General features: G+C 53.9%; 10 protein-coding genes across 10 annotated transcripts; 5 read left to right on the top strand and 5 right to left on the bottom strand.

Moving 5' to 3' along the window:
• Nucleotides 1–83: 83 nt before the first annotated feature.
• LTS14_008438 (uncharacterized protein) lies at nucleotides 84–1,109 on the top strand (the record flags this gene model as incomplete). The annotated part of the gene is made up of 2 exons (XM_064841126.1): nucleotides 84–429; nucleotides 454–1,109. The coding sequence occupies 2 exons, from the start codon at nucleotides 84–86 to the stop codon at nucleotides 1,107–1,109; spliced, it is 1,002 nt and encodes a 333-aa protein (XP_064691386.1).
• Nucleotides 1,110–2,609: 1,500 nt separating this feature from the next.
• On the top strand, nucleotides 2,610–3,436 carry LTS14_008437 (uncharacterized protein; the record flags this gene model as incomplete). The annotated part of the gene is made up of 2 exons (XM_064841125.1): nucleotides 2,610–3,188; nucleotides 3,245–3,436. The coding sequence occupies 2 exons, from the start codon at nucleotides 2,610–2,612 to the stop codon at nucleotides 3,434–3,436; spliced, it is 771 nt and encodes a 256-aa protein (XP_064691385.1).
• A 1,431-nt stretch (nucleotides 3,437–4,867) lies between these two features.
• Nucleotides 4,868–5,887, top strand: LTS14_008436 (uncharacterized protein; the record flags this gene model as incomplete). Its single annotated transcript, XM_064841124.1, has 1 exon — nucleotides 4,868–5,887. One exon carries the CDS (start codon nucleotides 4,868–4,870, stop codon nucleotides 5,885–5,887), a length of 1,020 nt encoding a protein of 339 aa, XP_064691384.1.
• Nucleotides 5,888–6,094: 207 nt separating this feature from the next.
• Nucleotides 6,095–8,572, top strand: LTS14_008435 (uncharacterized protein; the record flags this gene model as incomplete). The annotated part of the gene is made up of 1 exon (XM_064841123.1): nucleotides 6,095–8,572. The coding sequence occupies one exon, from the start codon at nucleotides 6,095–6,097 to the stop codon at nucleotides 8,570–8,572; it is 2,478 nt and encodes an 825-aa protein (XP_064691383.1).
• Nucleotides 8,573–8,588: 16 nt separating this feature from the next.
• Nucleotides 8,589–10,829, bottom strand: LTS14_008434 (uncharacterized protein; the record flags this gene model as incomplete). The annotated part of the gene is made up of 7 exons (XM_064841122.1): nucleotides 8,589–8,673; nucleotides 8,735–8,874; nucleotides 8,940–9,169; nucleotides 9,225–9,344; nucleotides 9,400–9,718; nucleotides 9,775–10,200; nucleotides 10,257–10,829. 7 exons carry the CDS (start codon nucleotides 10,827–10,829, stop codon nucleotides 8,589–8,591), a joined length of 1,893 nt encoding a protein of 630 aa, XP_064691382.1.
• Nucleotides 10,830–11,272: 443 nt separating this feature from the next.
• LTS14_008433 (uncharacterized protein) lies at nucleotides 11,273–12,588 on the bottom strand (the record flags this gene model as incomplete). The annotated part of the gene is made up of 4 exons (XM_064841121.1): nucleotides 11,273–11,879; nucleotides 11,938–12,311; nucleotides 12,366–12,502; nucleotides 12,552–12,588. The coding sequence occupies 4 exons, from the start codon at nucleotides 12,586–12,588 to the stop codon at nucleotides 11,273–11,275; spliced, it is 1,155 nt and encodes a 384-aa protein (XP_064691381.1).
• A 153-nt stretch (nucleotides 12,589–12,741) lies between these two features.
• LTS14_008432 (uncharacterized protein) lies at nucleotides 12,742–14,307 on the top strand (the record flags this gene model as incomplete). The annotated part of the gene is made up of 2 exons (XM_064841120.1): nucleotides 12,742–12,779; nucleotides 12,942–14,307. The coding sequence occupies 2 exons, from the start codon at nucleotides 12,742–12,744 to the stop codon at nucleotides 14,305–14,307; spliced, it is 1,404 nt and encodes a 467-aa protein (XP_064691380.1).
• An 864-nt stretch (nucleotides 14,308–15,171) lies between these two features.
• On the bottom strand, nucleotides 15,172–18,186 carry VAC7 (Vacuolar inheritance and morphology protein; the record flags this gene model as incomplete). The annotated part of the gene is made up of 1 exon (XM_064841119.1): nucleotides 15,172–18,186. One exon carries the CDS (start codon nucleotides 18,184–18,186, stop codon nucleotides 15,172–15,174), a length of 3,015 nt encoding a protein of 1,004 aa, XP_064691379.1.
• A 1,486-nt stretch (nucleotides 18,187–19,672) lies between these two features.
• On the bottom strand, nucleotides 19,673–23,131 carry SWE1 (mitosis inhibitor protein kinase swe1; the record flags this gene model as incomplete). Its single annotated transcript, XM_064841118.1, has 2 exons — nucleotides 19,673–21,027; nucleotides 21,292–23,131. The coding sequence occupies 2 exons, from the start codon at nucleotides 23,129–23,131 to the stop codon at nucleotides 19,673–19,675; spliced, it is 3,195 nt and encodes a 1,064-aa protein (XP_064691378.1).
• A 1,713-nt stretch (nucleotides 23,132–24,844) lies between these two features.
• OMA1_1 (metalloendopeptidase) lies at nucleotides 24,845–26,318 on the bottom strand (the record flags this gene model as incomplete). Its single annotated transcript, XM_064841117.1, has 3 exons — nucleotides 24,845–25,051; nucleotides 25,112–25,635; nucleotides 25,691–26,318. The coding sequence occupies 3 exons, from the start codon at nucleotides 26,316–26,318 to the stop codon at nucleotides 24,845–24,847; spliced, it is 1,359 nt and encodes a 452-aa protein (XP_064691377.1).
• Between the last annotated feature and the right edge of the window lie 520 nt (nucleotides 26,319–26,838).

Genomic DNA, 26,838 nt, shown 5'->3' with positions numbered 1-26,838 from the left:
TCAGACAGTGATCGTGTTGAGTAACAGATCAGACACATAGCGAGTGACCGACGACATCACCACACACTGGAAACATCTCCGCAATGGCGCAACAGCGCGAAAAAGGCGGCCGGGTGGTCTTCATCGGCAACATCCCATACGGAGTCAGCGAGGAACAGATATGCGAGATCTTCGGTCGCGTCGGCAGTGTCGTGGGCTTTAGACTAGTCTACGACAAGGAGACCCAGCGACCCAAAGGTTTCGGCTTCCTCGAATACACAGACGTGGATGCGGCAGCGAGTGCAGTGCGGAATCTCAATGAATTCGAGATCATGGGCCGGACGTTACGTGTGGATTATAGCAACGATAACGGAGGCGGCAAGGGAAAGACGGGAGGAGATGGTGTGGACGGAGGGAACAGGGCCCCTCCTCCGGCACAATTCGGCGGCAGTATGCCTAATGGAAGTGATCCAGCGGCTGTCCCATCACTTCCCCCAGGACAAACACTACTGGATGGCCTGACCGCACCGGACGCGATCAGCAAGACTCTTGGCGCCATACCTGCACCACAACTACTAGACTTCATTAGCCAAATGAAGACCCTTACGACACAAAGTCCTGCTCAGGCGACAGCTGTGCTCGCCCAAGCGCCTCAACTCGGATATGCGGTCTTTCAGGCGTTGCTCCTCCTTGGTCTAGTAGACACCTCAATCCTCGCCTCCCTCATACAGCAAACGGCACAAGCGCCAGCCGCAGCTCCACCGCCACAGCAACAGCAAGCACCACCCCCACAACAAATGCCATACGGCCAACCCCCACCCAACATGCCACCTTACGGCCAACCGCCTCAGCAACAATACGCGCCACCACCGCAACATCAAATGCCTCCTCAACACCAATACCCACCGCAAGGATATGCGCCTACTCCACCAGTCCAACAGCCTGCATATCAACCTCCGCCACAACAGCAGCAGCCGCCACAACCGCAACTTGCGGCTCTACCGCCGGATCAGCGGGCAATGGTTGAGCAGATCCTAGGCATGACTCGGGAGGCGATTTTTGCTTTGGATGATGCGTCTAGGGCGCAGATTATGCAGTTGAGGGCGCAGTTTGGGAAGCATGATATATAAAGCTGGTTTCCCGCCGGCTCCCGCAGGCTCAGTCGGGATGTATAAGACGTGAAGGCACGTCACAGAGAACGGTGCTGCAGTGTCAGGCAAAAATTGCTTACAGCGTGGCGTTTGGGGTATTGGGTATGCTGGCTCCGTGTGAGTGCAGTACCACGGCTCTGATCCAAAGCAGAGTGGGATGATGTATCATACAGATCGTGTACCCTTAGCAAGCGAAGGACTGATGTCCAATGCGAAAGTGATGCGATACGATGCTACTCCAGACTAGTTCTCAGTTGACAAGTCTTGGTGCAATGCGTATTGTGCAGCATTTGAGTTTAGACCATGACATACGTTCACGAAAGCAGAAGTCAAGTATACCTATCGTCCCACGACCAACATCACTACCGACACCACACGAGCTATACACAAGACGAGAGATCCCTGCCTGGTTGACTTCGCTGGAACATACAGAGTGCTTGCAGAGTGCTTGCAGAGTGGACACCTGCTGAGGTGGCCTCTGCCATCATGGCAAAAACCACCTCTGCATGATCGCTCAGCCTGTGAACTGTGGCTCGACGCTCTGCGTGCACATGATGGTAATTCTCCACGATTCGTGGCATGGTCGTCTCTATTGAATCCCTTGTCGTGCAGGAACGCTCTTGGCCCCTTGCATTGCATCTCGCGTTACACGAAGGCTATCCAACGGAAGCGCCAACAACAGGACTCCACGGACCATGAAAATCTGGCTCTTGCAAGCTTTGTCCTCGATCTTCCAGGCCTGTTATTGTCCCGCTCCGTTTCTAGGTGACTGCGTTAATGGCAGCGATCTTAAGCAGTCTGCAAAGGCAGAGTTCGTTACGACTAACTAGACGGTCTACTATCTACCTACCAGCAAGGCCATCCATCCACTCCCGCTGGACGTCGGTGCCCAGCATATGCTTCGTTGCCGGACCCTCACGCTCCTCAAAGCCACGGATGGCATTTGAAGTTACGAAGAAATTTTCGAAGCTCGACACGCCACGAACCACTCCTTGGAAAACTTCGGATTGGCAAGCAGAGCAGCAGCAGAAACTGCCCCCCGCACCGCCGTCGCCGAGTCGCTGGGCAAGGTTTCGCGCCTTCTTGTACCGTAATCGTAAGTAACTCCGCGCCTACTGTCTAGGTACCGCCATCTGGACAATTGAGTTTTGTTACCTCTTCTGTCGTGAAACGGTGGTAGCGCCTGTCTCGGGACGTGTCAGGTACTGGAGGCGAAAGTGTGATGCGGCATATAGCGAGGCCGTAAAGCAGCATCGCGAGCAAGCAGACACCATTCATGAGCGTAATGCTGATGGGCAGAAAAATCTGCTTGAGACTGATGAATTAGTGCAGAGGGTGCAGAGGATCTTTGACTGACTCGTCTCGGACGTGGACAGTCTGAAACAGATGAAACGGAGCATTACTGTACGGGCTGATATCGGCGAGTCTCTCGCGGTACACATGCTCCAATACCTGAATCACACAGCAAGCTGATCTCAAATGATACTGGCAGAGACGCTGGACGGCAATGTGAACCCGATCACCGGCGATATCACGATCACAGCTGGCCTACTACATCTCGCCAATTCGGACTATATGATAGCCATCATACTCGCGCACGAGATCGCCCATGTGATCACCGGCCATCTTCTTGAAAGAGTGTGGGAAATGGCCTTGCTGTCCCGACTTCTGTTGCCAGTCGCACCCCTGATTCTGTCCGGTGCTGTGCTAGCGGGCACTGGACTCCTCGCTGCCGTGATTCCAATCGGCCTTCTCGGACTGGAGATCTTCGCCGCCGTTTTACTCGCAGTACCAGGAGTTGCACTCATGTCCCCAGCAGTCGTTGCAATGCTCGCGGTATTAGGTGCTTCACGCGTGCGAGAACAAGAGGCAGATTTCGTGGGTCTGCTTCTAGCAACGCAAGCGGGATTCAATCCTGGGGTGGCTATCAGGCTCTGGGCGGAGATGGGTTTGAGGATGGAGAAATACCTTAAGGAGTTACAGGTGAAAGTCGGCAAAAATGTATTTGGCAGGGAGAGGGTGAGGCAGGTCGATAAGTGGGCGGCTACGCATCCTTTGGTAGGCTTGATCAGGGTCTACGTGGTGTTGATGACTCTGCTGATTCACTCTCATAGCCAGCGTACAGAGTCGATCAGCTACGGAAGGCAGTCCCAATCGCGCGAGATATTGTGCGCTTGGCTGGCGACCCGCGGCTGGCGGACTATGCTAGTAAAAATTCTTCGGACACCAGTCATGCGACTGCTTTGAGGTGGTGTGCCTTCCTTGATGGAAATCATGCAAATGCGTCGACAGTCGGTGCACAATAGCTATGCCTCCGGCTTGGGGACTTCTATTTCGTCTATCCACCTCAGTTGCAGATCGGCCAGTCGATGAGTTGTTCAAAGTATGGCGTTACTGGGTTCGTCTTGAATACCCGGCGTGACAATTTCTGAATGAACAGCGTGGTGGTATCGTTTCACAGCCTCGAGGCTGTAAGCTGATAAGATATAGTATCTACATCTGTTCGTCAGGAATCGTCTCATGCACGATGACATCACGTGTGCATGTCGTGTTTGGAAAATTGGTCTACAACAGACGAACCATACATCTAAACTAGACTCGCTCTGCCCACAACATTAGTCTCGCCTGAAAAAGCACGAGTGCGCCTCACTGCTGGTACGTATCGAGCTTTCTCCCTTTCTATTCTTGCATTGTCATGCTTTGGCTCAAATCACGATGCGTTGCAAATCCTGCGATCCGGACCATGCTATCCACTTGTGATTTCCTTCCATAGCCGCCGGCGGCGGAAGCTCATCCAAGACGTCCAGGAGCTCAGTCATGGAGAACCCGCCTTGCCCACGACCATGTGCAACCTGATCGTACTGCCACAGACGTTTGCTATCTGGGTCGAGAGCATGCGTACTCACTATCAGCGAATTGATGGATGGCTGGTTGATGAGCATTCTTCTCCACGATGCTTCTGGATACTGTGCAGCTGCATATAGCGTGTTCAGTGACTCTGCTTTGTACAGCTCGGTACCCGATCGGATAGGGAGAAGTCTCGCCAATAATGGGTTGAGAGACACTCGATATCTGCCAGCATCATGACGAGTGTGACCCCAATGAGCTTTGTACGATAATTGGGTTTGCAAGCCATCCGGGCCCCTCAAGGGTGGAACCAGGTCTACCGGTGCAATCTTCTGGTTCGTAGAAGCCTCTGTCCTCGAGTCGCCAGTCGAGGTAGGTGATCTCACCAGATATCGCTGGCTGGAAGGACAGTGCGCGCTGGCACTTGAAAGAGCGCTGGATCTCATATCTCCACGTCTTGCTTACCCGCTGCGAGAGGAGTAAGTCTTCTGTTGGGAGGTGGAGGAGTATCATCTTAAGAAGCTGTCGAATATTCAGCACTTTGTCGCAAGCTGGCGATCCTGCTATCGCGGGCGTATCTTTGTGGCTGACATGTGCCTTTGTGATGTCAGTACCGGATTTGTTCAATGTGGAAAAGAGCTGAATGCATGCGCGGACCGTGAATCTACCTTTGCTATCCCTCAATCTGATTCGTGGAGCCATTCAACTTAACGATATGCTTGTGTGCAAGATTCAACAATGTCAAGGCTGATATCGTTGAGCAGGATTTATGAGCATTATCACAACACAATCACGGACCACACTTGTGCAGATCACACCAATAGGACCTATATTCCAGCGCGTCTATATATTTGCGCAACGCAGGCTTCGATAACACACGATTCATCTCGATGGCTCCAATCCGCCTCATTGCTCTTGGCAACGGGGTTTGGCTAGATGAGATTCGCGCCGAAGGCAAGCACACAGTCAAAGACGTTCCCGGCGGTTCCGTCACATTCGCGACTCTTGGTGCGAGGCTCTTCCTGCCACAAGACCCACAATCGGTTGCATTAGTATTCAACGCCGGTCACGATTTTCCAGAAGCTGTGATCGAGTTGTTCCGTGGCTGGTCCGTAGAAATGATGGTCGAACAAAATCTGGATAAGCCGTCTTCGAGAGGATTAGTCTTCTACGAGCAAGCAAACGCAAACAGAAAAGGTTTCCAACGACTCACTGAGCCAATGCCAGTCACGATCTCGGATCTTGGAGAGCATCCTGCATATCTACAGTCACAAGCATTCCACTTCTTCGGCACTGCGGAGTATATCGAGGAGCAGGTCACCAATCTCCTTCGCTGCCGAACAGAGACCGCATCAAAGGATATATCATCAAGCCAACCCCTATTAGTATGGGAGCCTCATGCTAAGTCGTGTCTGCCAGAGACACTGCAGCAGCATGTGAGAGCTGTCAGACTTGTCAACGTCTTCTCACCTAATCACGAAGAGCTGCACAGATTTTTCGGCGATAGTCTACCATTCAACAAGCAAGTGGTCGAGGAGGAAGCTCAAGTCTTCGTCGACGCTGGCATCGGCCCCACGGGCGATGGCTGCATGGTCGTTAGAGCGGCTGGATCCGGTTGCTTGCTCATGTCAAGATCGCTACCTCCGACCTGGATGCCCTCATACTATGACTCGAATTCTGAGAAGGTCGTGGATCCCACAGGTGCTGGCAATGCGTTCCTCGGCGGCTTCATGATCGGTTTCCAGGCTACAGGCTTGTACAAGGAGGCGGCATGTTATGGCCAGGTCGCAGCCTCTTTCATGCTCGAGCAGATCGGCTTGCCATCTTGTGTAGGCAATGGTGTAAGTGAGCGCTGGAACGGTGAGAATGTCCAAGAGCGCCTGGGAAAATACCGTCGCAGATACCCCTAGTTGTCGAGGACTGTCGACTCGCCCGGGCCGAAAGGAGCCTAGCGTGAATCCTTCATGAATTGGCACCCGGCTTTCAAGCTTCTGTCGCGGCGCAGCACATCACATGGCAGTACTGATCGCCAACAGCGGCGCGCACATGCCCAAGCATAAACAAGTACAGATGGAACCCGCAGGCTTCGATTGCGAAATCCATGCTCCTGAGACGACATGGAATCGGCGCCACCATCGTACGAACATGCCACACTGACGGATTACTGGAATATAATTGCTGGATATGTCCCGTCGAACGACTTGTGCTCGGCAGCTTTGGTCTGCAGTCGCTGGCATGCTACCTTCATCCCGCATCTTTGGGGCAACCCGGCTTCACATTTCAGCCAAGAAAACGATCGTGTCTATGTCGCCTTAACAAAGTTTAAGCGCACCTTGCAGACCGCTCGGCTCCTCGTTCGATCCTTAACTCATACCCTGCATCTACCACCAGCGCATGCAGAGATCTACAATGGACCGCATTCAGACTGGCTTCGCGATATCCTCGAACGTTTGCCTAATCTGCAATCACTTATCGTCCGAGGCCTTCCATTTTTCGATCACGCAGCTTTGCAATCGCTGAGATATGTCACACCGAAGCAGAATGAGTACAGGCCGCCGTCACATGTCATCGAGCTCCCTGGCTCAAATGGATCTGCATTCGAGACAGCTGGGCCTCTCCCCGCTTCATTCGGTCTACGATTATTAGACGCCTCGAGATGCCCGAATGTCACTGCCTCTGGACTCACACAGGCACTTGGCCGCTTCGAAACGCTCATGTACTTGGACCTCTCGTTCACCTACCCAGCTCGCGAGGCAACTGTGCTTCATGCTATGCAGAGGCTCTCGGGTCTGCAGGTCCTCAAACTTCGTAGCATAAGTCTCACCGACACTGCTTTGGTAACACTTGCACGCGCGATCGGACTGCGCATCCGCAGCCTCGACATACGGGACAATCGTATCACTGATCGTGGTGTGCGGACGCTATTGGACCATAATTTCTTGCCGTCCGATGGGACCTCGCCTGGGACACGTTCACCAGCGCTTCTACCGTACCTTGGTGGCGATATGCTGGGAATATACCAGGGGGAGGAATTCGAAGGCTACCTGCGTACGACTTTCACTAAAGCATTCGTGAGCAGGCTAGCTATTGAGGATGTCCCTCAAGGAGGCATTACCCATTTGTATATCTCAGGTAACCAAGTCAGTGTCGAGGGAGCATCGGGACTGATCCGGTCTGGTAGAATGCACGTACTCGATCTTGGCTCCGTGAGAAGTGCGTTCGAGCAGCATCCGTCCTTGGCCAATTCCGATGGTACGATGGCAGAGATCGAGCTCCCGGGCGTGGAGAAACTCACGGGCGTGCTTTCGAAGACTGCAGCAGAAGCGCTGACGTTTTTGCGCATCGACCATGGCCTAATCACACGCGATGTGCCTCTGAGTAAGCCTGATGAGGTTGTTCGTGGCCGTGTGGAGCTTGGGGATACCGCATTGCCACTAATGCCGACGAATGCTTTGGAGCTCGACGCAACAGCTTTCCATCCCGACGTCTTCGAGTTACCCACCGAGCAGACTCCAAGGTTCGAGCTCCCAGGAGATCCGATGCAATTCGTGGTTTCACCGGCCATCAACGACGCACCGCGTTCGCCAGAAGATGACGAGCCGCCCAATGGGCGTAGAGGAAGCGCTTTTGCACCCGAGCTACTTGACACACTCCAGCCACATAACGACGATTCGCTGCTCAGCCCGATATCCGCTTTGGACGACTCCACAGGCACTATGATGTCTCATTTCACTCTAGCGTCACCCGTAGACACATTCTCTACACCTCAAAGCCCCATTCAGGCGACAACTAGGCCACGTAGCTATTCTTCACTAGGCATCGAGAGGAAGGCAAGACTGACAGCACATCTCAGTGGCTGTCATAATCTACACCCAGCCATGCTACCGCACCTCAGCACGCTCATGCTTACGAATGTGCCACCAATGACTATGAGCAACGAAAGCGCGAACCGATTGATCAGCTTCATCAAGCAAAGTGGTGAAGAGGAGAGGCTGGCCACGGCACAGGCAAGGCTCGACTATGCTCTGCCGCCAGGACGAAGGGGGCATGCTTCCGCAATCAGACACTCTGCGAACAAGAATTTTGCCCTGAAACGAATGGTCCTGGAGCTTGGTGAGAATGAGCGACCCCGCAAGAACAGCAAAGCAAGTCCATGGCAGCATATCGCTACCAAATCAGTGACAGATGATCGCGATAGCGAGGCTCTCTGGTCAGCCGCCGAGACCGATTTCAGCTTCTTTGGTGAAGGTGACGAAGCAGATTTCCCAAGTCTTGAACCAGGTCGCTACGCGCATAGTGCGGGCATGAGCGAGAAAGAAGTCAGCTTCGGTGGCAATGCTAGGAGGCCGAGCAACAATGTGCAGCAGCCACCAGTACCAAGTCCCACTTTCGACACGGTGGGAATCCTGTCTACATTTCGAAGAGAGCGCAAGCTGGCACACGAGCGAGCGCTAGCGGCAGGTTCTGATGATCCAGAAACAGAAGGATACTGGCCAGGTCTTGTGCAAGTGGTGCGTACCAGCAACGGCGTGCGAGCAGACGAGGAGTTGGACTACTATGGCAATACATACTCGGGTGGCTACCTGTATAGATGAGGATCCGGAATGACTTCTACTGTACGTGCGAATCAACTTTATTGAGGTAGCGTCCATCGTCCTTCTTGAGAATGTCGGCGGCTTTCTCGGCGACAGCGTACCTGCAATGGTATTTTAGTCACAGTACATTTTGAGGAACTTAAGTGCGAAGGAGGGACTTACGTCGAAGCCATGATGTTACCAGACACATGTCCTGGAAAGACCGAAGCGTCGATGACTCGGAGATTGTTGACGCCCTTAACACGAAGTTTGTCATCTACCACTTCACCCATTGCGCACGTGCCAATGATGTGGTATTGGGTCTGTCGCGCGAAATAAATGGGTCAGCTCGAGCTCTCGGTACGGAAGCGGGCTTGTGAATGCTCACAGAAATATGATCCCTCACGAATGCCGACCTCTCCTCTTCGCTCTCAATGCTAGCACCTTCAGGTGGCAAGATGCGCTCTCCCAGACTCTTCTTCAGCACGGGGCGATCAGCAACCTTCGACATCCATTTAATGCCCTCTGCCATGATTTTGATGTCAGCAGGGTTACGGAAATATCCTGGGTCGATGCGAGGATGTTGTGTCGGGTCTGAGGATGTGATGTGTACGGTGCCTGAATCCTAGTCAGCATTCTTGAAAAAGGCCTGGAGTCTTTCGTCGGACCGTACCACGTGAGAGAGGATGCTCAAGGCAAACGAGCAGCGATGCACACGTCTTGCCTTCTGGTGGCGCAGCAAAGAAGCCAACCTGGCTTTGACCTTGGCTGACATCCAACCGAGCACCGATACCTACTTATTGTCAGCTCAGATGCTAGTGCACAATGCACAGGCCTGCTGAACGCACAAAAAGTCTGGATGTTCGCGAAAGTAGGGTCGGACAATTGCTTGACGATTACATCCTCTTGCCTCTTTTCGAAGTCAGTCTTAGCCAATGAGTTCTTTCGGATCTCGGAGATGGTCTGGTCCAGGACCTCCTTGCTGACGAGCGATGCGTATGAGACGAAACCCATCAACATGCCGGGCGACCCATATGGCCCATCACCAGTCTTGTTGTACTGCTCTTCCATGAGCTTCTGATACTCCGCGCCATGGAGTGAGTCGAGATTCTGAGAGCCGTCTTTCATGTTCCACAGCATCCCGCCGAGAATGTGATCTTGAAAGTTCTAGTGGCGGTCGAGCGTCAGATCTGAGTGTCAGTCTTTCATGTTTCAGCACTTACTGCGCCAACTCGCTCATTCTTGACCTTGGACTCGACACCAGCAGCCTTAAGAACCTCCGGATCACCGATGCCAGACAGCTCAAGCAATTGTGGACTGTTGATCACACCACCAGAGAGAACAACCTCTTTCGATGCTTTGACGGTATGCTTCTGGCCATCATGTGTGAACTCGACTCCAACAGCTGTATTGCCTTCGAGCATGATTTGCGTCGCCAAAGCGTCAGTAAGCACTTTAAGGTTTTTCCGACCAAGATTCGGCCGCAAGTATCCAGACGCAGCATAAGACCGCTTGCCATTATCGTTTGTCCGGTTGACAGCAGCCAGCGAGCTATAGAAGCCCATATGATCACCACTCCAGGCATCAGTCAACGTCTTTTCCCCTCCACCAACTTCATAGGCCGCGGTACAGAAGTCCTCCTCGAAAGGCTACAGCACAAGGTAAGTCTCATCCTCCCTCACATTTCCCGAAAGCAACTACTAACCTCATAATAGTCATTAAAACTCGTATGAATCGGCCCCTCATTCCCATGCCACTTATCCTTCGCCGCAAAAGGCATGAAATCTTTGTTCGTCGACTCCTTGCCCGTAACGTCAAGACACTGATGTTTGCGAAAATACGGCGCCATCCCCTCCCATCCCCACCCTTTATTCCCCAGGCTCTCCCACCCATCATAATCGCCTCGCGAACCACGGACATACATGAGATAATTTATCGCACTGCTCCCGCCTAGAGCTTTGCCACGAGGTTGGGACATGGTCTTGCCGTTGCAGCCGGGTTGCGGGATGCTGTTGTAGCACCAGTCGTACTTTTCGCGGCCTATGAGGGTCGGGTAGAGGGATGGGGTGGTGATTTGCGGGTCATCCATCAGGTTTGCACCGGCTTCGAGGACGGCGACTTTGACGTCGGGGTTTTCTGTTAGGCGGGCGGCGACGCAGAGGCCGGCTGTGCCCCCTCCTACTACAATGTAATCATATTCCTCTTTGAGAAAGTCGTTGAGGGAGCAGAGGGCGGAAGTGCCATGGCCGTTTGAGGTGCCGTTTGTTGCTGAAGGCATCTTGGGGCAAGGATATATGGGGGGAATTGGTGGTTGGGAGTCTGGTGAAGAGGAAGAACACAATTACTGTCTTCTATAAGCTGAAATCAACCTCTTGTCCAACATATAGTCCTCGGTGCAATGGATCAATTGCCACGGGGCGCGTACATGCGAGTCGAGCAATACGCGAGGCAATACATAGCTTACCCCTCATATCTTCACAACGCAGAATGATCCTTTGCGGGGTGAGAGAGATCCCAGGTGATGTACGCACCGAAGCTCTCTGCAAGCTGGACTGAGATCGCCACTGGCATGTCGTTGCTTCTACTGCGGACTGGGAATAAATTTCGATGCACCCCACGATTCGTGCTGGGGTAGCTAAGGGGAACGGAGCAGGAACGACGGACGAGTTTCGGGCGAAGTAGCAAATGTGGTTGTTGCTGGTAGGAGAGGATGGTTCATCTCTAGATCATCCTCAGGCCACCGACACCTTGGTGGACTTGTGCTGGGGACCTTTCTCGCCGTCCATGAGACTCATCAGCCACCCTCGCAGGCAACGACTCAATCCTCGATTCTTCTCCACCGCGCTCATCAAAAGAATTCTCGGGTCCAAGTCTCCTCCTATCAACCTTAACATCAAAAATATCATACCGCTGATATCCCGTCCCAACCACATCATGGAACTGCTTAGGCTCAACACAAGCATTCAAATCAAGATCCGCATAAGCGATCCCCTCCTCCCCAACGACTTGGTCTCCGACTTGTGCTCCAGTCGGATCGAGAAACAAACTTGCGCCTTGCGTTACGCTGTCCAGAGTCTCTGCTGCGGAGGGGATGGCAGATATGAGTTCATCTCGCATGGGTTTGTCCATGAAGCCTGAGCAGAGGACGCCGAAGCATTTGGCTTCGAAGCAGTGGGCTGCCGTTCGTGTGTGGTTGGCGGCTATGTTGTCGTATTGTTTGCCGGTTGGTGAGGCTGACGAGGCAGCTTCTGAGCCTGCGGTTGCTGAGGCGGTGCGCCGGGTTGGCCAGAGGGGTGGCCAGGTTGATATGTGGAGTTGTTCGCCTTGCCTGGATGGCATCAGCTTGTCGAATATGAGATTGTTTTTGTTCTCAATGGGATACCCACGCCATTAGACTCCATCGTGCGAGCGGATTGGTGTTCTCGCCGCAGATCAGACTGCCTACTTTACCTAGCCTCTCGGTATCAACCACTTTCAATCCACGACCATCTCCCGGCGCCCAGACGAGCTTCTCGTAGAAGGTGGGCATGATCTTCCTGTGATGATTGACAATCTCGCCTCTGTCCGAGATGAGTACAGAGGAGTTCCAGATGCATCCTAAACTGTGATGGCTACGTTCGTTGATGCCAATATGAGCATAAATCTTCTGCTGAGCACAGGTCTGTCGGAGGAGTGTAATCTCAGGTCCGTCGATTAGAAGACTTTGCTGGGCCAAGCGTTGGAAGAAAGTATGGTTGTCTATGGGAGCTGCTATAGCGGCCTAGTGGGTGGATCATGAGCAATGCATTCGGACTGGTCGAGATTTGTGGCATACCCATAGTGGAAAGGCAGGGATATAAGTCTCTGGGAAGACGACCAGATCTGCTTGGTTACTCGCCGCCTCACGTATCAAGGAGATGGTCTTCTCGACAGTCTTTGGAGTATCAAGGAAGACTGGTGCCACATTGCAAGCTGTCTCTCATAAGTCGCTGACGGTATGAAATGAATGAGACATACCTACCAGCTACACGCACCTTCGGCAGCCATGAAGGAGCCATGACGAGTGGTAGGATATTGCGTGTAGGTAGAAGAAGAACAGACGGTCTATTTGTATTCATCTGCCCTAGTCAGAGCCACGAGGCGGGGCGGCGTGGGGAAGCGGGAATGCCGCACAACGCCGCTCGTGCAGCCGCAGTTCCGCATTCACCTGCATGCGATCGTCACGCACGACCATTGGCCTGGTGCAGGTGTAAGTGAATGTGTAAGTGAATGTGAAGTTGAGGTGACGACGGGCGTTTGGGTGTCTATTGTTACTCAGCGTGTACAGCGGATGACGTTGATGCGGCGGGCCATATTCCAACACCTACGAAGGATCGCACAACTCCCTAATCGCGACCACATGCCGACCCAGCCTCCGTGAGCGCATCCGGCGGTGCGACATCATGAATCCCGCCGACTTGACCCTGCCGACCATCTCTCCCACCCTCGCCTCCAAGACTCTCCCCACTGCTCAACTCCTCGCTCTCAAGCATGGCAAGGCTGCGGTCCCCCGCGCCGATGTAGAAGCCATCTACACGCAGCTCAAGTCAGCTCTCGGCGACCAGTGGGCCGACTACAAGACCGCCATCAATCAATACACCTTAGGCAATCTTAACCAGAATGAGCTCAGCTATGTTTTGCAACCACTGCTCACCCTCGCGCCGGCCATCATACCAACACCAGCAACTAGTAGCACACCTGCCGCTCCCACATCGATACTACATCTCCACAATACCCTTGTCGTCTCTCTCTACACCAACATCTATCGCGATCCACCACCGAGTGATGTTGCACCATGGGTCGTCGCAACCGACAAGCCGTCCTCGGCCTCAAAGGGTGGCAGTGGAGCCAATGCAGGCGCGAACGACAAGTCGGAAGAGAGGGTGAAGAAGGAGGCCATGAGTCTACACGCACGTGACCGACGAAGGATCAAGACACTAAAGGACGGAAGTGTGGCAGTCAACGATGGGTACAAGGCGATGCTGGACTACCACCACGAGCTCGCGGTTAAACCACCAAACCACGGAGATTTCGGTGCACCACAGAGTGCGGGAGCAGGATTGGCGAAGACGAATTGGGATCTGGAGATTCGCCGGCGATATGCTCAGCCTCTGGCGAGCGAGACACTGGAGTTCCCAACCCAAAGCGATGTTCAAAACCGCATCGAACCTATTTGTGCCGAGGAGGGACTGGCAGGTAGTACACAGTCTGCCATAGCATCCTGCGCTGAACTAGTCGAACAAGCAACCGAAGTCTTCCTGAAGGAAATGCTGGGCGAGCTGTACGCGCACGTTGGCGCCAACGCTGAAGGCTGCGTGAAGACCGCACGATACAAACGCCGTCTGCACAAGGAAGAACAGGAGGCGGAGCGCGGAGCCGTGCAAAGAAATGGTGCGGGCAGACTTCCCGTGGAGCTGGAGACGCAAGGTCTACGCAATCCACTGGATATGGAGGATTTGAGGTTAGGGTTGCAGATGTCTGATTCGTTCCTGAGGACCGACAGGTTTCTGGATGAAGGGATTATGCTTTCGAGGTATGCGGATCTTGATCTGGGGATGACGGGGATGACGAATGGATACGGGAAAGGTGGCGCCGTGAACGGTGTAGGGAGCCGAGCATCCGCTGTTGTAGACCCAGACGCCATGGCCATCGACGATATGGACGCATGGAAAGGTAGCACGACCTCTAATCAAATGGAATTGATGGGTGTACTGGACGATTGTCTGGCAGTGGGGTAGAGAGCCATGGCTAGAAGGAAGACGATGAAATTTATGATTTGCATGGCAGACTATGATGAGGAGGTGAGACCTCAGGATTTGATGACGATGCCTCTATGTCGGATCTTGGGTTCAGCACAGTATCGTCGACTGAAAAGATTGGATGAATGACAGCGATATGTAATGCGGATTCGCGGCCCGGGTCCACGACGTCGTGTCAGTCCTGACTTCGTGTCGAGGGCCTCCTGACACTGGGTGCACGAAGATTTCGCATGAGGAGCCTACTGCCACCAAAATCACGCGAAGCAGGACGTATCACCAAACTGAGAACGTATGAACAATCATCATGGGACAAGCACTCGCCAGGGCAAAAAATTTGCCAGGCGCAATGTCGACTTTGCATGACGTGGGAGAGCAAAGCGGCATCCACAGTGTTGAGCGGCTTTTCAGTGCAGTCTGCTTTCCAGTCAGCTAAGACGATGCTCTACGCAGTATATTCGCCGGGTCGCGCCTAGGACATGGAGGGCTGTCCGCAACGATCAGCAAGCTGAAGAGAGCTCTCTAGCGTGTCTAGAAGAAGTAGAGGCAAAAATCCAGACTTACAAACTGACCTGGAATTCCTGAGCCTCCTCATTGCCACGTGGGTTCCCGCAGTAGTATGATGTCTTGCTCGTGTGACGCGGCTTAAGCCATCAATACAGCTAAGCTAGAGTACATAGTGATCGCGCCTCTAGGAGAAAAATGGCTATTGCTGCCTGCCCTGGCCTTCCTTAGTCGTGACATCTGTCGAGTAGTCTTCGCTTGAACGCTGATAGTAACACATGCCGCGCATGCAATGAAGGCGAAACCAGACAAATAAAAGAAAAGAGCGCTGTGAAAACAGCGTTAGGCCTCAATCTCCATCATCAAAGGCTCGTCATCCTCCCCTTCTCCCAAATCAACCCACTCCCACCCATCCTCATGTTTGATTGGCTCCAACCTCATAGCCCCGCCCTCATCAACCCCGTCCTCGGGATGCACAACCACACTCCCCGTCACACTAACCCCCAACACCCTCATACTAACCGGCAACTGATACTTCAACACCCCCCTAACGATCAACTCAAAAGGATGCTTCAGCACATTCTCCCACCTCTCCGTGCCCCCGACTTCAGTTTTATTCCCCGGCCGCTGTAACCTTAATTCGCCGACGGAGAAATGTTGATGGCGTTTTATGGGCGAGCCTTCGAAGGCGAGGGCTTGGTCGAAGTGGAAGATGCGGCCGAGGAGCATGGTCTGGGCGTCTTTTTCGAAGTCCGGGTCCGGGTCGGTGCCGTGGTCTACACCGCCACCGTTGCTGGAAGAGGAGGAGGAGGGGGCGTGCCAGTGGCCTGTGAGATCTTGCCAGGGGTTAGGATTGCCGGCTTTTGCTGGACTGCCTTGTACATCCTCACTACTTCTGCTAGGCCGTTTCCGTCTTGCGGTCGTGGGTCGCGAGACGCTGCTCGTGAGGTAGTCTGAATTGCTGCCCACGTACTTGCTCTTGGCGAAAACATTGAGATCCATGTCCGCGACAGTGATACTGAGCGCATTCGGATTAATCGCCTCCACCAGCAAATCCAGCATGATTTCCTGCTCGCTTGCCAGGACATTTTGGATCTTCCGGATCTGGACTTCGTACAATGGTCGATTAGACATTATCAAGAACGCCACGGCGCTCAGTATCACAGCCAGGAAGACACATATCCCGATGACGCAGCCGCCCAGCCGGCCGCACCATGAGCGTTGACTGCGAATGCTATAGTATTCGTCTATCGAGCGAACGCTGTCGCTGAGGTTCCTGGCATGTCCGCGATTCCTAGTTGCGCGAACAGTGCCGACCAGAGGCGTGCGCTCGTCGTCCGCGCCTTCGCCGTCAAAGTCGAAAGAGTGTTCTGCTTTATGCCCATTGAAAAGTGCCGATGGTCGTTGTTGTCCGAGATCGCGCTGCTGCAGACTCTGTGGACTGCGAGGCGAATTTGGCCTTGACTGTCGCATGTTCAAATGTCCAGTGCGTAACTTAGACGCCTGGGTGAAAGGAGAATCCGGATCATACATTGACGCCTGGCTGCCGCCTCTACCGAACTTGCCAAAGTGTCGTGCGTGGTGTGACCGTACGGTGCCATTCCTACTGTCTGGACTGTCGAGGTCATTGTAAGGATTGTTGGAGAATTTCATACTTCGCTTGCCATTGACCCGTCGCTGCTCATCCATCATCTCGCCAAAACTGCGCACACCACCACGCTGCTGATCCGCCGTACTATGCGCCGAAGTCACGCTTGGCGTCCTCGAATGGTGCCGCGGTCGTGGCTGTGGTTCGGGCGGATTCGACTCGTACACGAAGGTTTCGTCGGAGTCAGAAGTGTTCTCCTGCTCAACAGCGCTGGCGACACGCTGCTCGAAGATGTCGGCTTTCGAGGAAGCTTTACGCAGATGCTTGTCAGATCGTGTTTGGATATCAGATGCTTTACTAAAAGAAAACGCCCTCTGCCACGGACCAGCGAGAGACTGTTTGCGCGTCACATCTGGTGATTTCTCGCCACCCGAAGAGTGCGACGAAGACGGTACAGCCGTACTCCCACAACTCTCATATGACGTACGGTAGGAAAGCAGAGGAGATCTAAGAGTTGAAGACGTACCGGTACCCTGATTGATACTTCTTGCCTTCTGAGAAGGCCTTTTGCGCTCCTTCTTCGGTCGGATCGTCTCCATGCTTGGCTTCAACCTTATACTTCCGCTCGGGTCAACACGACCACTGCCTGCCCGGTCGCCAGCGTTGAGTCCAGATTGTGGGATGGACTGCACTGTCTCCGTTTCGACAGTCATGTTCTGCTTACCTTCCGCCTGTCGTGCTTTCGCAGATTGCAGTGGCGTAAAGCTGCTCTTTGACGGGTTGGAAGGTCGCGAACCAGTCTTTTGCGCTTGTGTGAGTGATTGTCGCCTTCCACGTTGCCGATCTATCTTGCTGCCGGCACTTTCACTACCACTCTCACCGTGCTGAGTATGCTTCTCGCTTTCTGGTCCGTCCTTCTTGGCTGAAGAAGGTCCTTCCTCGGCGATCTTGGTCAAAGGCTTGAGATCTGCGGCAGCTTGAATAGCAGCTGGCGGTTCAGCAATCGAGTCCGAGCTATTCTCCTGCACAGTCTCCAGGGTCGATTTGCCACTCGGTCCTCTAGACGGCACTTTGGCAGGTGTCTGTAATTGCTGCTCAGATTTTCGTGACTCCTCGCTATTTGCTCTCGGTGGCGGAGTGGCAGTCTGTGACGCCGGACCTTGCACACTAATACTCGGTGCAGCGGTCTCTGCCTTCTTCTGCGGTGCGGCGGATCCTCTTCTCGAGCTGACAGCAGATGGAGGTGGTGACTTGAGGCGAGGCGATACAGGCCATTGAGGTGTTGTCTCACCTGATCCAGGTCCCACACTCTTCGCTGTGCGTGGCAGTCGCGAGACCGCCTCAGTCACTGATCCCGTCGATTGTAGTTGCGGCACATTTGCCGCAGATAGTGCTCGCTGTATCGCTGCTGCAGACGGCTGTGTTGAGATTGGCGTGGTCAAAGGCGCGGGTCTGCTGTCCTTGCGCTGCGGAGAAGTATTGCGAGAAGTATGTGGACTCGAGCCGGCCGACGGGGAAGCACTAGTCGGTTGAAGATTACTCGATCGCTGTTTCCGTAGAGGTGGTGCCGTGGCCGTCGTGGGCGTAGAAGATGCAGACGTCTGTTTCTGCCCAACCTCACTTCTCTTCGAACCCGAGTTGTCGCCTGTCACCGTCGCACCCTCTGTCGGTGCGACACCACCACTACCCGACTTCTGACCACCGCCCACAGGCTCTGTCGTCTCCATCTGTCCACTCAGCGACTGAAAGCCGGGATTGTTGCCAGACATCTTCACGTTCCACTCTTCCCAGTAGCAAACACGTTGTTTCGAAGGCTGTTGTGCTCATCATCCGCTTGCCAGGATGTTTGTTTGCGACATTCACGTCACACAAGAACCATGATTCCCGTAGACGATTGTAGAAGTACAAGTGGGCCAGGCAACGAGGTCAAACCACGGGTGCGACCGAATTCAGTGATGTGTTTGTTGCAATGCGCCGTAGTATTAGATTGCTGTCACGAGCCTTCAGGAATGAAGAAAGAGAAATGAAGATGCTGAGCGTAGTCGGCGACCGTCTATCCGAGGTCGTGTGCGGTATGCGAAGATGTCGTTAAGCTGACGTACAAGAACGGCCAAGAAGCGGCAGAAGGTGCAGCACTTGGCTTGTGGAGTGGAAGGCCGGCAGAGCACACGAAGAAGTCGGAAGTTTATAGGGGTGGGCGCTGGGTGGACCGCTTGAGCCTAAACCTGAAGATATAGTGGTTGGATATAATAACAACTTGTGGTAGATATAATGAAAGCGAGAGGATTTACGGAGTACAGTACAGATGTCTCGGCACACAAAGTCAACAGCGCGCAGGTGCTACCTTGCCGGACGAACGTTCGGGGCATGCAAGAGACGCAAGGAAATCCAACGCTCAGTACCGTAGTGCATCCCCATACGATGGGACGAGAGGCTTTGCCAGGGGGGACACCGCAAAACCCAACAAGTGAAACACTTCGCCAGCGTAAGTGGCTTGTAAACCACCCACACCACTCCGCTTGGGAGCAAGCTCCAGGAACGCTTGTGGCTGCGATCGAAAAGGGCGAGCCACAGGAATCGGACCAAAGGGAGTGTGGCACGTAGCTCGTCGTAAGCACTACGGCAGTTTGATGCACGCGATCACGCATTTTCGCACGGCTGTTCCCATGTGTCAATGTACTACTACGTATCTCATCAGAATGGGAGTGAGATGCTGTTGAGAAGGTCACGAATATGAGACGAGAACGTGATGGGAAAATGCTGCTGAACCATATCTGCTGGTCAAAGCTATCTGATGAGCTACCAGTAAAACGTACTGATTTTCAGTTCAGACTACTTGGTCAAGCTAGCCAGCGGCATCTAGAACCCGGCGGCGGCAGCCCGGAAACAAGGTCCCACGCGGCCGGCGCTCGTGACCATATCAAAACGTGCTGTACATGGCCGTAGCTCATCTTCTTCTGCCATGACACATTCGCGTGCTCCAAAGACAATCGCTGCGTACAGCGGGAAAGGTCCCGTACAAATCATGCCCCATTCATGTGTGCTGTGACTCCAACCAAGATGCGCTTCGCAAAACTCCACGTAAAATCTCTCCCACTGCCCAATCGTTCCATATGCTCCGTACAATAACTCCCGCTTCGTATCTTCGTTAACTGTTATATTTCTGGCCGTGAACAAGTGTCGCGCTAAAATGCAAAAACAATGCCCTCCTTTCGATGTTGATGATGCTGCTCGTCGTGCCCATCGAGCCATCCTCTAGAACTCCATCATCTCGATATCCTGCCCATGGCTGACGACGCTGTCAGCAGGTCCCCAGCTTCCCTCGTAGATGGTCGCTCCTGCACGACGACGAGCCTCTACCCATTGGACGCCGCCGGCACGGAGGAGCTGGTCCACGGTAGGTCGAGCATCGGGATTAGGACTTATCATCCACTGAACCACCCTGTCGAGCGCGTCAGGATCGTTGTGGTCGACCATGAAATTTGGTGGTGAAACGAGATCGCGACTGCTTTTGCGACTGTGGCCCTTGATGGTAGGCCGCAGGAAACCAAGGTCATCCTCGCCTTGCACCGAGAAAGCCAGCGAGTCGTTAGACACGCCAGCTTGCATATCGAGCGGGTCGCCGGACTCGTCTCGCGGCAAGCTGCTGTCAGAAGTCCATGTGAGGCTGGGTAGCTCACTAACATCGCCAGCACGGAGACGCTGCCACGACGTGCCATTGTCGGGTAGGACAATGTTGCCGGCGATCTCCAGCATGACCATGCCAAGGGCAAAGATGTCGGCAGGCTTGTCGAAGCGGCCATTGAGGATCTCGGGGCCGATGTACTCACGGTCGCCTTCACCGTCAAGGTTTGGTGGCGCTGGCCATGCGCTTGCCATACCGAAGTCAGCAATCTTCAGCACACCCTCCCAGTCGATGAGCACGTTGGCAGGCTTCAGATCAAGATGAATAATATTGGCATCATGGATGGACTTGACACCAAGCGTCAGCTCCAGCAGAATCTTCCAGATCCTGAAGTCGTCTAGGCGAGCTTTGAAGCCAGTCCGCAGCAGAAAGTCTTTCAGGTTACCATTCTCGCAAAACTCGGTTTGTATATAAAGGTGGCCCTTGGCCTCCCAGCTATCGACGAGCTCGACGACGTTCTCGAATCCACGGAGTGACTTGAGGATATCGACTTCACGCATCTTGCGCGCACGATCCTTCTGGCCAGTGTAGGGCTTACGGGACTTCTTCACAGCCCACACCTTAGCGCTTGGGCTGAGTTGCGCCTGGGAGCCTTGCAGGGTGCCGGGAAGAGGTTTCTCCACCTTGTAGACTTGCGAGAACTCGCCGTTACCAGACACCTGCGTCGAGCCGAACCGAGCTGTAATCGAGGTATCCACGTCGTTGGCGAAATAGCTCGAGGACTGGCCGGGGAAAAAGCTGGTGCTGCTACCGTTGTCGCGAGGCCCAGTAGGCGTGGCGGGAGGGAAGCTGTGGGCACTGACGCCAAAGAGCGAAATTGGTCGATTCTCAGCAGAGATTGACAAGCTGCTGGGGTCCGGTGGCGTGAACGACTCGTGCGGCGTGTGAGGAGAGCACTTTTCGGAAATCTCCTCCATAGCAGATGCTGTAGGTAAGAATAATTTAGCAGGTGTATTTATACGGCTTGTGAGATGTGAAACAGAGCGCAAAGTACGCCTTGCGAGTGGTGTCGGCGATACTGCAATGGTCGCATGGGACTTCGATCGCTGTCGCCCACTCGTTGGCGAAGTGGTGTCAATGTTCGTCAAGGTGATAAACGGCAAAGCCGAGTCATCCATGACCTCCGTAACTGCGGACGGATTCTTCTCCTCTCGTGCACTGGGCGTTTCAAAAGAAGGTATAGACTTACTGTCGTCGATGCTGGGTGTGACATCCCTCTCCGCTGGCGAAGCGAAGGTGTCTGGGCCGAGAGATGATCGCCGGCCGAACAGACTGCTGCGGAGGCTGTTGCTCTTGCCCTTCGACTGTGGCCTGATGGTCGTAGATGCCGCTGCAGTGCTCTTTGTAGGCGTGGGCGGAAGATCGTCGTTACTCGAGGGGCTTGCCAAGCGCTGCGTGGGCGAGGCGTTGATGTCTTCACCGTCAAGACTGATGAAGCTACCACGACGAGTGAGCTGGGGCGCGCCAACTCGAGAGCCGAAGATGTTGACATTCTTGCCAAAGGACTCAGGCGACGCTTTGTTTGGTCGGGCGTTGAATGGAGTCGTTGGGCTGCCGAACTCATGCAGTGGTCGAGCTACCTTGCCAAGGGCTGAACCTGGTGCGGGCGAAGAGGGTATATGAATGTGAGCAGCCTTCTTGGACGGTGTGTCTGGCATATGCGAGCTTGCGAAGCTGGCAGGCGGCATGTCCACATTCCAATTGCGCTTAGATATGAGACCGGTGGAGTGGAAAGCCTGAGGTAGTGGTCGTGCCATCTTAAAAGCCTCCGGGGTGGCGAACGACTCTTGTGAGTTCGCTTGGCTACTCGTGTTGCCGCGACCATCAGGACGATTGGCCCCGATTGGTAGCGATTTGGAGAAACTGGGAGCGGGCTTCTTGGTCCCGACTTTTGTAGGTGAAGGCGCCCTGCCCTGAGCAGCTTCAGGTATCTCGAAGTCGGCCATGCTCGACGACGAGGAAGAAGGTGTCAGAGCGTGGGAGAGCGGATGTGGTTTTGGCGCGGACACGGAAGTCTTTGGTGCTGCAGGCGGAAAGAGTAAAGGCGCGTCGTTCACAACATTCCGCTGGAAAGCCATATTGAAGTCCAGGCTACGAAGTGGCAATGCACTGTCCAGCGATATACGCGAACGTGCCCGAGTCAGTGCTGGGTTCAGCGGTGTCTCGCGCATCGCTTCTGGTCGTGATCGTGCATTGCCAGTGCGCTGTTGGAGAGTAGACTTGCGTAAGCTGAAAGGTCGACGCTGTGGTGAGGCAGTAGGCGGTGGCCATGTCGTGTGGAAGTTTGCATCCCTCTCCTTCTCGTCAGATGATCGACCCGACCCAGAATCTGCATCGCCCTGCGCACCGTCTAGACCTTGGTCGAACACATTGAAGTCGCTGCCAAACGCTGTTGCGCCATGCAGACTTCTGCGCTTGTTTGTGCGTGGACTGCCGAATCCTGCTGCCTCGAGATTCATCACACCATCGCTCCTCTTAAGCGGGCTCGACTTCATAGGTGAAGCAGCTTCCTGTAGAAGCGGCTTGAAGAGCTTCTCAGGCTTCAGAAAGTCAATCTTCTTCGGAACCTTGACCTCCTCATCCAAATCCATGTTCTCCTGGTCCTCCTCGGCGGACGGGCGACGTGTCAGACGTGGCCGTGGACTCGCGATCGCTTGATTCGTGTTGTCACTCAATGCGCGTCGCAGTGGACTGTTAGGCGATGTACGACGTTGAGCAACACGCATCACACCAGTGCGCCTCACGGAATATTTGGGCTTACTCTGCAAGTCCGCTGTATCTACGGTGTATGAGCGCGAGAGTCCAGAGGGAGAGGCAGGCGCATTGTTAGGCGGCGAGGTGTCTGTGGCTTTGCGCGTCGAGAGTGAATAGCGCTGTGGCTTGGACGGTGAACGCGAAAGTGAGCGCCTGATCTGTCTGATTGCCGCGAATTGGTCTAAAGGTGATGTGGGCGCGGCATGGGCGTGTGTTGGAGACAGAAGGTGTGGTGCGCTATTGCCGGGGTGGCGCGGTGAGTACTCGAATTCCATCACTGCGGGTGCATTTGCTGGTGGTGGAGGTCGGCGAAGGTTGTTGTTTCCGCCAGTTTGCGCAGCGCTGATGTTTGTTATTTAGCGGCTGACGTCTGTTGATTCAGACAGCAGTGTTGATATGTTGGGGTCGCGTGGCGGTAGGCAGCTGGATTCGGTGAATGTTGAATGTGTGACCCTGCTATTGCTCTCCTAACAGAGATGTCGCCGGCAGGATAGGTCGAGCGTGCTGCATGTGAGGTGTGTGCGTGTGCGTGTGCGCTTCGGCTCGAAATGCGCAGCGGTATTGATCGCTAAGGATAAGGTACGGCTCTTGTTGGCGCTGGAATGCGAAAACAACACACGCGTCGCGTGCGGCTGCCGGCTTGATGTTCGTTGGATAGCGGCGGTGAGGGGCGTGAAGTCGAAGGTCGCTGGAGATATTGGCGGTCCAGTGTGCCTGTACGGAGGTACAGACGATGTCCAGATCGCGGGTGGCAGAGAAAGTTGACCACGATGCCGAGACGAGAAGAATGGCAGGAGGTGACTCGTGAGTGAGAATCCACTTGCCCCGAGCGCGATGTCCACGCCTAACCTCGTGACCGGTAGCCCGTGCTTTCTGCGCTAGCGGCTGAAGGGCAACGGCGACGAGATCCCCATCCGAGTACTAAGTGAGCCGACGACAACTTAAGCTACTATAATTTACGGTACACTACTAGTCTACTACAGACCAACGGGCCTCCTTTCTGAGACCACGCACAACAATCTGCAATCCCGTGTCGCTACATTCTAGAATAGCCAGCAATCAGATCATTGTGGTGCCTCCCTGAATCTCCCATTAGCTTGTTGCTGAGACAGACATCCTTTGGTTACAACAGTGCGTCATCAACGCGTACACTTTCACTTTTTGGACGTGTCCTTCCCCAAAGACCCTTGAATTCTCTGTGATCGATCACCGATATAGTCATGACAGGGCCTCATGGATCGAACGTTTGCACCGCATCGTGTTTGTCGTGTGACATTAATGAATGACGCAGATCCCGTGACTGAACGACTTGGGATTGGGGAGAGTGAGGCCGTGGATCGAGTGGATATCCTCATTTACACAATACACATCTGGTCGCATATTTCGGAGCTTACTGTGTAGCACCTGGTCTCGCCGACAAAAGAGGCTATGCAAGACAGCATTGCTGCGAATAGCGATAGCTGCATGTGCAGACTATGCAAGACAATGCTTCCTTGTATGATGAGAGAGTATATTATTCATGCATGCTCAAAAGACATCTCAACGGGACGGGAGGCAGCATCCGGTTCATGTCTCCTGACTCAAAATACACCACACGCACAATTGCCTTTGAATCTGTCTGAAGCCATCATCGTTATAGCCCCCAAAACTGTGCAAGTGAAGACGATTGGCGGTTGCATGCTGTGTACGGGCTCAAAATCATGCTCCCTTCGTCGCAAAATCACCGCTCCTCAACGCGACTGTCCGGTCAGGCCGTTGGCCCTCCGTGTCGAATAGCATGGCAGGATCCTATGCAGGTATACGCAATATCAATCACGAGAAATAAGCGCAGAGACATGGCCGTTCGAACACGATGGACATATAAACGACCCGCTTTCATAGCCTATCGACTTGCCTAGAGTACATGCGACAAGCAAGTCCTGCTAGGCAGTGCCTGCAGGTGAGATTAAAGTCGCACTCGATGGAGCTCACCTCTTATAGATCCTGATTCAGGCACTCAGTACCGTGGCAATGTGGTGCCCCAGCTGAGGGCCATCCAAGAAGGCTCGCCACCGGACGGCAGCAGAGAACACAGCGTTTGAGGTTTTGTAGTCAGCACGACTTCCGGTCCCAGCTTGTTCGAGAGCAGCAGCCACAGTCACAATCTTGCGCACAATCGGCACACTCTCCCGAATCTGTCGTACCCGTGCAGCAGACTACGCCACTACATCAGCATTCGCAAACATCACCCTCTGGACAACCAGCCCAGGACTCACCGAAGGATGCGTAGACTCCCACTCATTCCTCACGACTTCTCCCTTCCTATTCCGCGCCTCACGATTCATTTTCTGCAGCTTCTCCTCCAACTCGCCAATTTTGACCTGCATGTCAACAGCTGCCTTGGGCTCGAAACCCGCTTGTGTCATAAGCAGAAGACCAATGTAATCCGCTTCTGTCTCTGCGACCCTACTCTTGTACAGGAGCAGATGCTCGCCTATAGATAAAGGAGCCATGAGTATCATGCCCGGGACAGCGATGACGACAGCTTCCCCAGCCACAAACGTGGCAAGCGCACCAACAGCTATAAAAGCGCCTCCGATCATGAACAAAGGCCTGAGAGGCGATAGCATTTTCGCCCGCAAGATCCTGTTGTTGATTTGCTCTCGTCCATGTTCGGCGATATTGTGGGCAATTTCATGAGCAAGCACGGCGGCGAGTTCGGAGTCCGTTGTCGTGAGGTTTAACATTGATCTTGTGATGAAGACTTGGCCCGTCGGTGTAGTCAACGCGTTCAGTGTTGCTGCTAGGGAGTCAGCCTGTGAAGTTGGGTGTGACGAGAGGAATTTTGGCCGTACTCTCATCATCAATAATGTGAAGTCTCCACTTGAGACCTGCCAGATTACCGCACCGGATCAATCTCTCGAAGACCTGTCGTACTCTCTGCATCGAGGGATGGTCTTCCGGTAGCATCGAAGCCCTGATCATCTCCTTCTGCTTCTCATCATACTCCTGCTCTCGACCCAGCTTGATAGCGATACTCCACCATTCGTTAACCTGTTCGAGGCCACCATATCGCAAGCGTCCAGTGACCGGCACTTCTTCGCGGCTGTTCAGCCATTGGTGGGTGACAGGTATGTAGTAGCAGCCGCCGTATCCAAGTCCGATAAGCAGTAAAGGAGCATATATCCATGTCCTCCAGCGGGAGAAGAATTCCTTGGCCCTTACCCAACGCGAAGGCGGCAGAGGCTGGGGTCTCACAATGCCATGCTGCGCGACGGCAACTCGAAGCCTGGGTTGCGCACTGAGTATGGGCTTCTTCCTGACAGCTTCCTTTCTCCTCTTAGACGGAGGATTGCGCGGCGTGGCAAAGGTTTTTCTCGCGCACGAAGGGTGTGTTTTGACCGACAGGGATGTGCAATTGGTGGCTGGCAGCAGCAGAACATTTGACCGCAATCGAGCTCTACCACGTTGTGTATTGAACATGACATTGCAAGTCCCGCCCGATCGATGCTTGGGCCAGTCCTGGACGGCCAGGAGAGGAGAATGGTGAGACGTCTGGAGATCTTATCCAGACCCATGTTGATGGTATCCGCTAGCATATATCTCGTGTAACTCGAGATGCAATGCAAGGCGCTTAGGCGAGGGCGCCACCAGGCGGACACAAACCCATCATCCTGACTTCGTCACTCTACTCCTATTAACGTCCGACCATAATCGTAATCGAAGCCAACGGCCCAGCGTGTTGTGAAGAGTTGCCTGCCAGACCGCGAGCAATCGATGACTTCATACGGCCAGAGCATATCAGCACTTCACGCACAATGCGGCCCACGCATACGTGCAGTTATCAGGTGATTCGAAGTCGACATGAGGGACGAGTATAGCCGGCTCAAGACCTCGTGCGCGAGTCTCAGAGAGGGACGAAGCAAACGTGAAGTATGGTTATCAGGCTAGCAAACTCAATCTCCGCCGCTATGATTCAAGCAGGCATTCATACATCAGTGTT

The sequence above is a fragment of the Recurvomyces mirabilis genome, assembly GCF_035927965.1.
Source record: "Recurvomyces mirabilis strain CCFEE 5264 chromosome Unknown scaffold_25, whole genome shotgun sequence".
NCBI classification, from domain to species: domain Eukaryota; kingdom Fungi; phylum Ascomycota; class Dothideomycetes; order Mycosphaerellales; family Teratosphaeriaceae; genus Recurvomyces; species Recurvomyces mirabilis.
The sequence above is the reverse complement of the archived record's forward strand: the minus strand, read 5'-3'. Positions and strand labels throughout refer to the sequence as shown.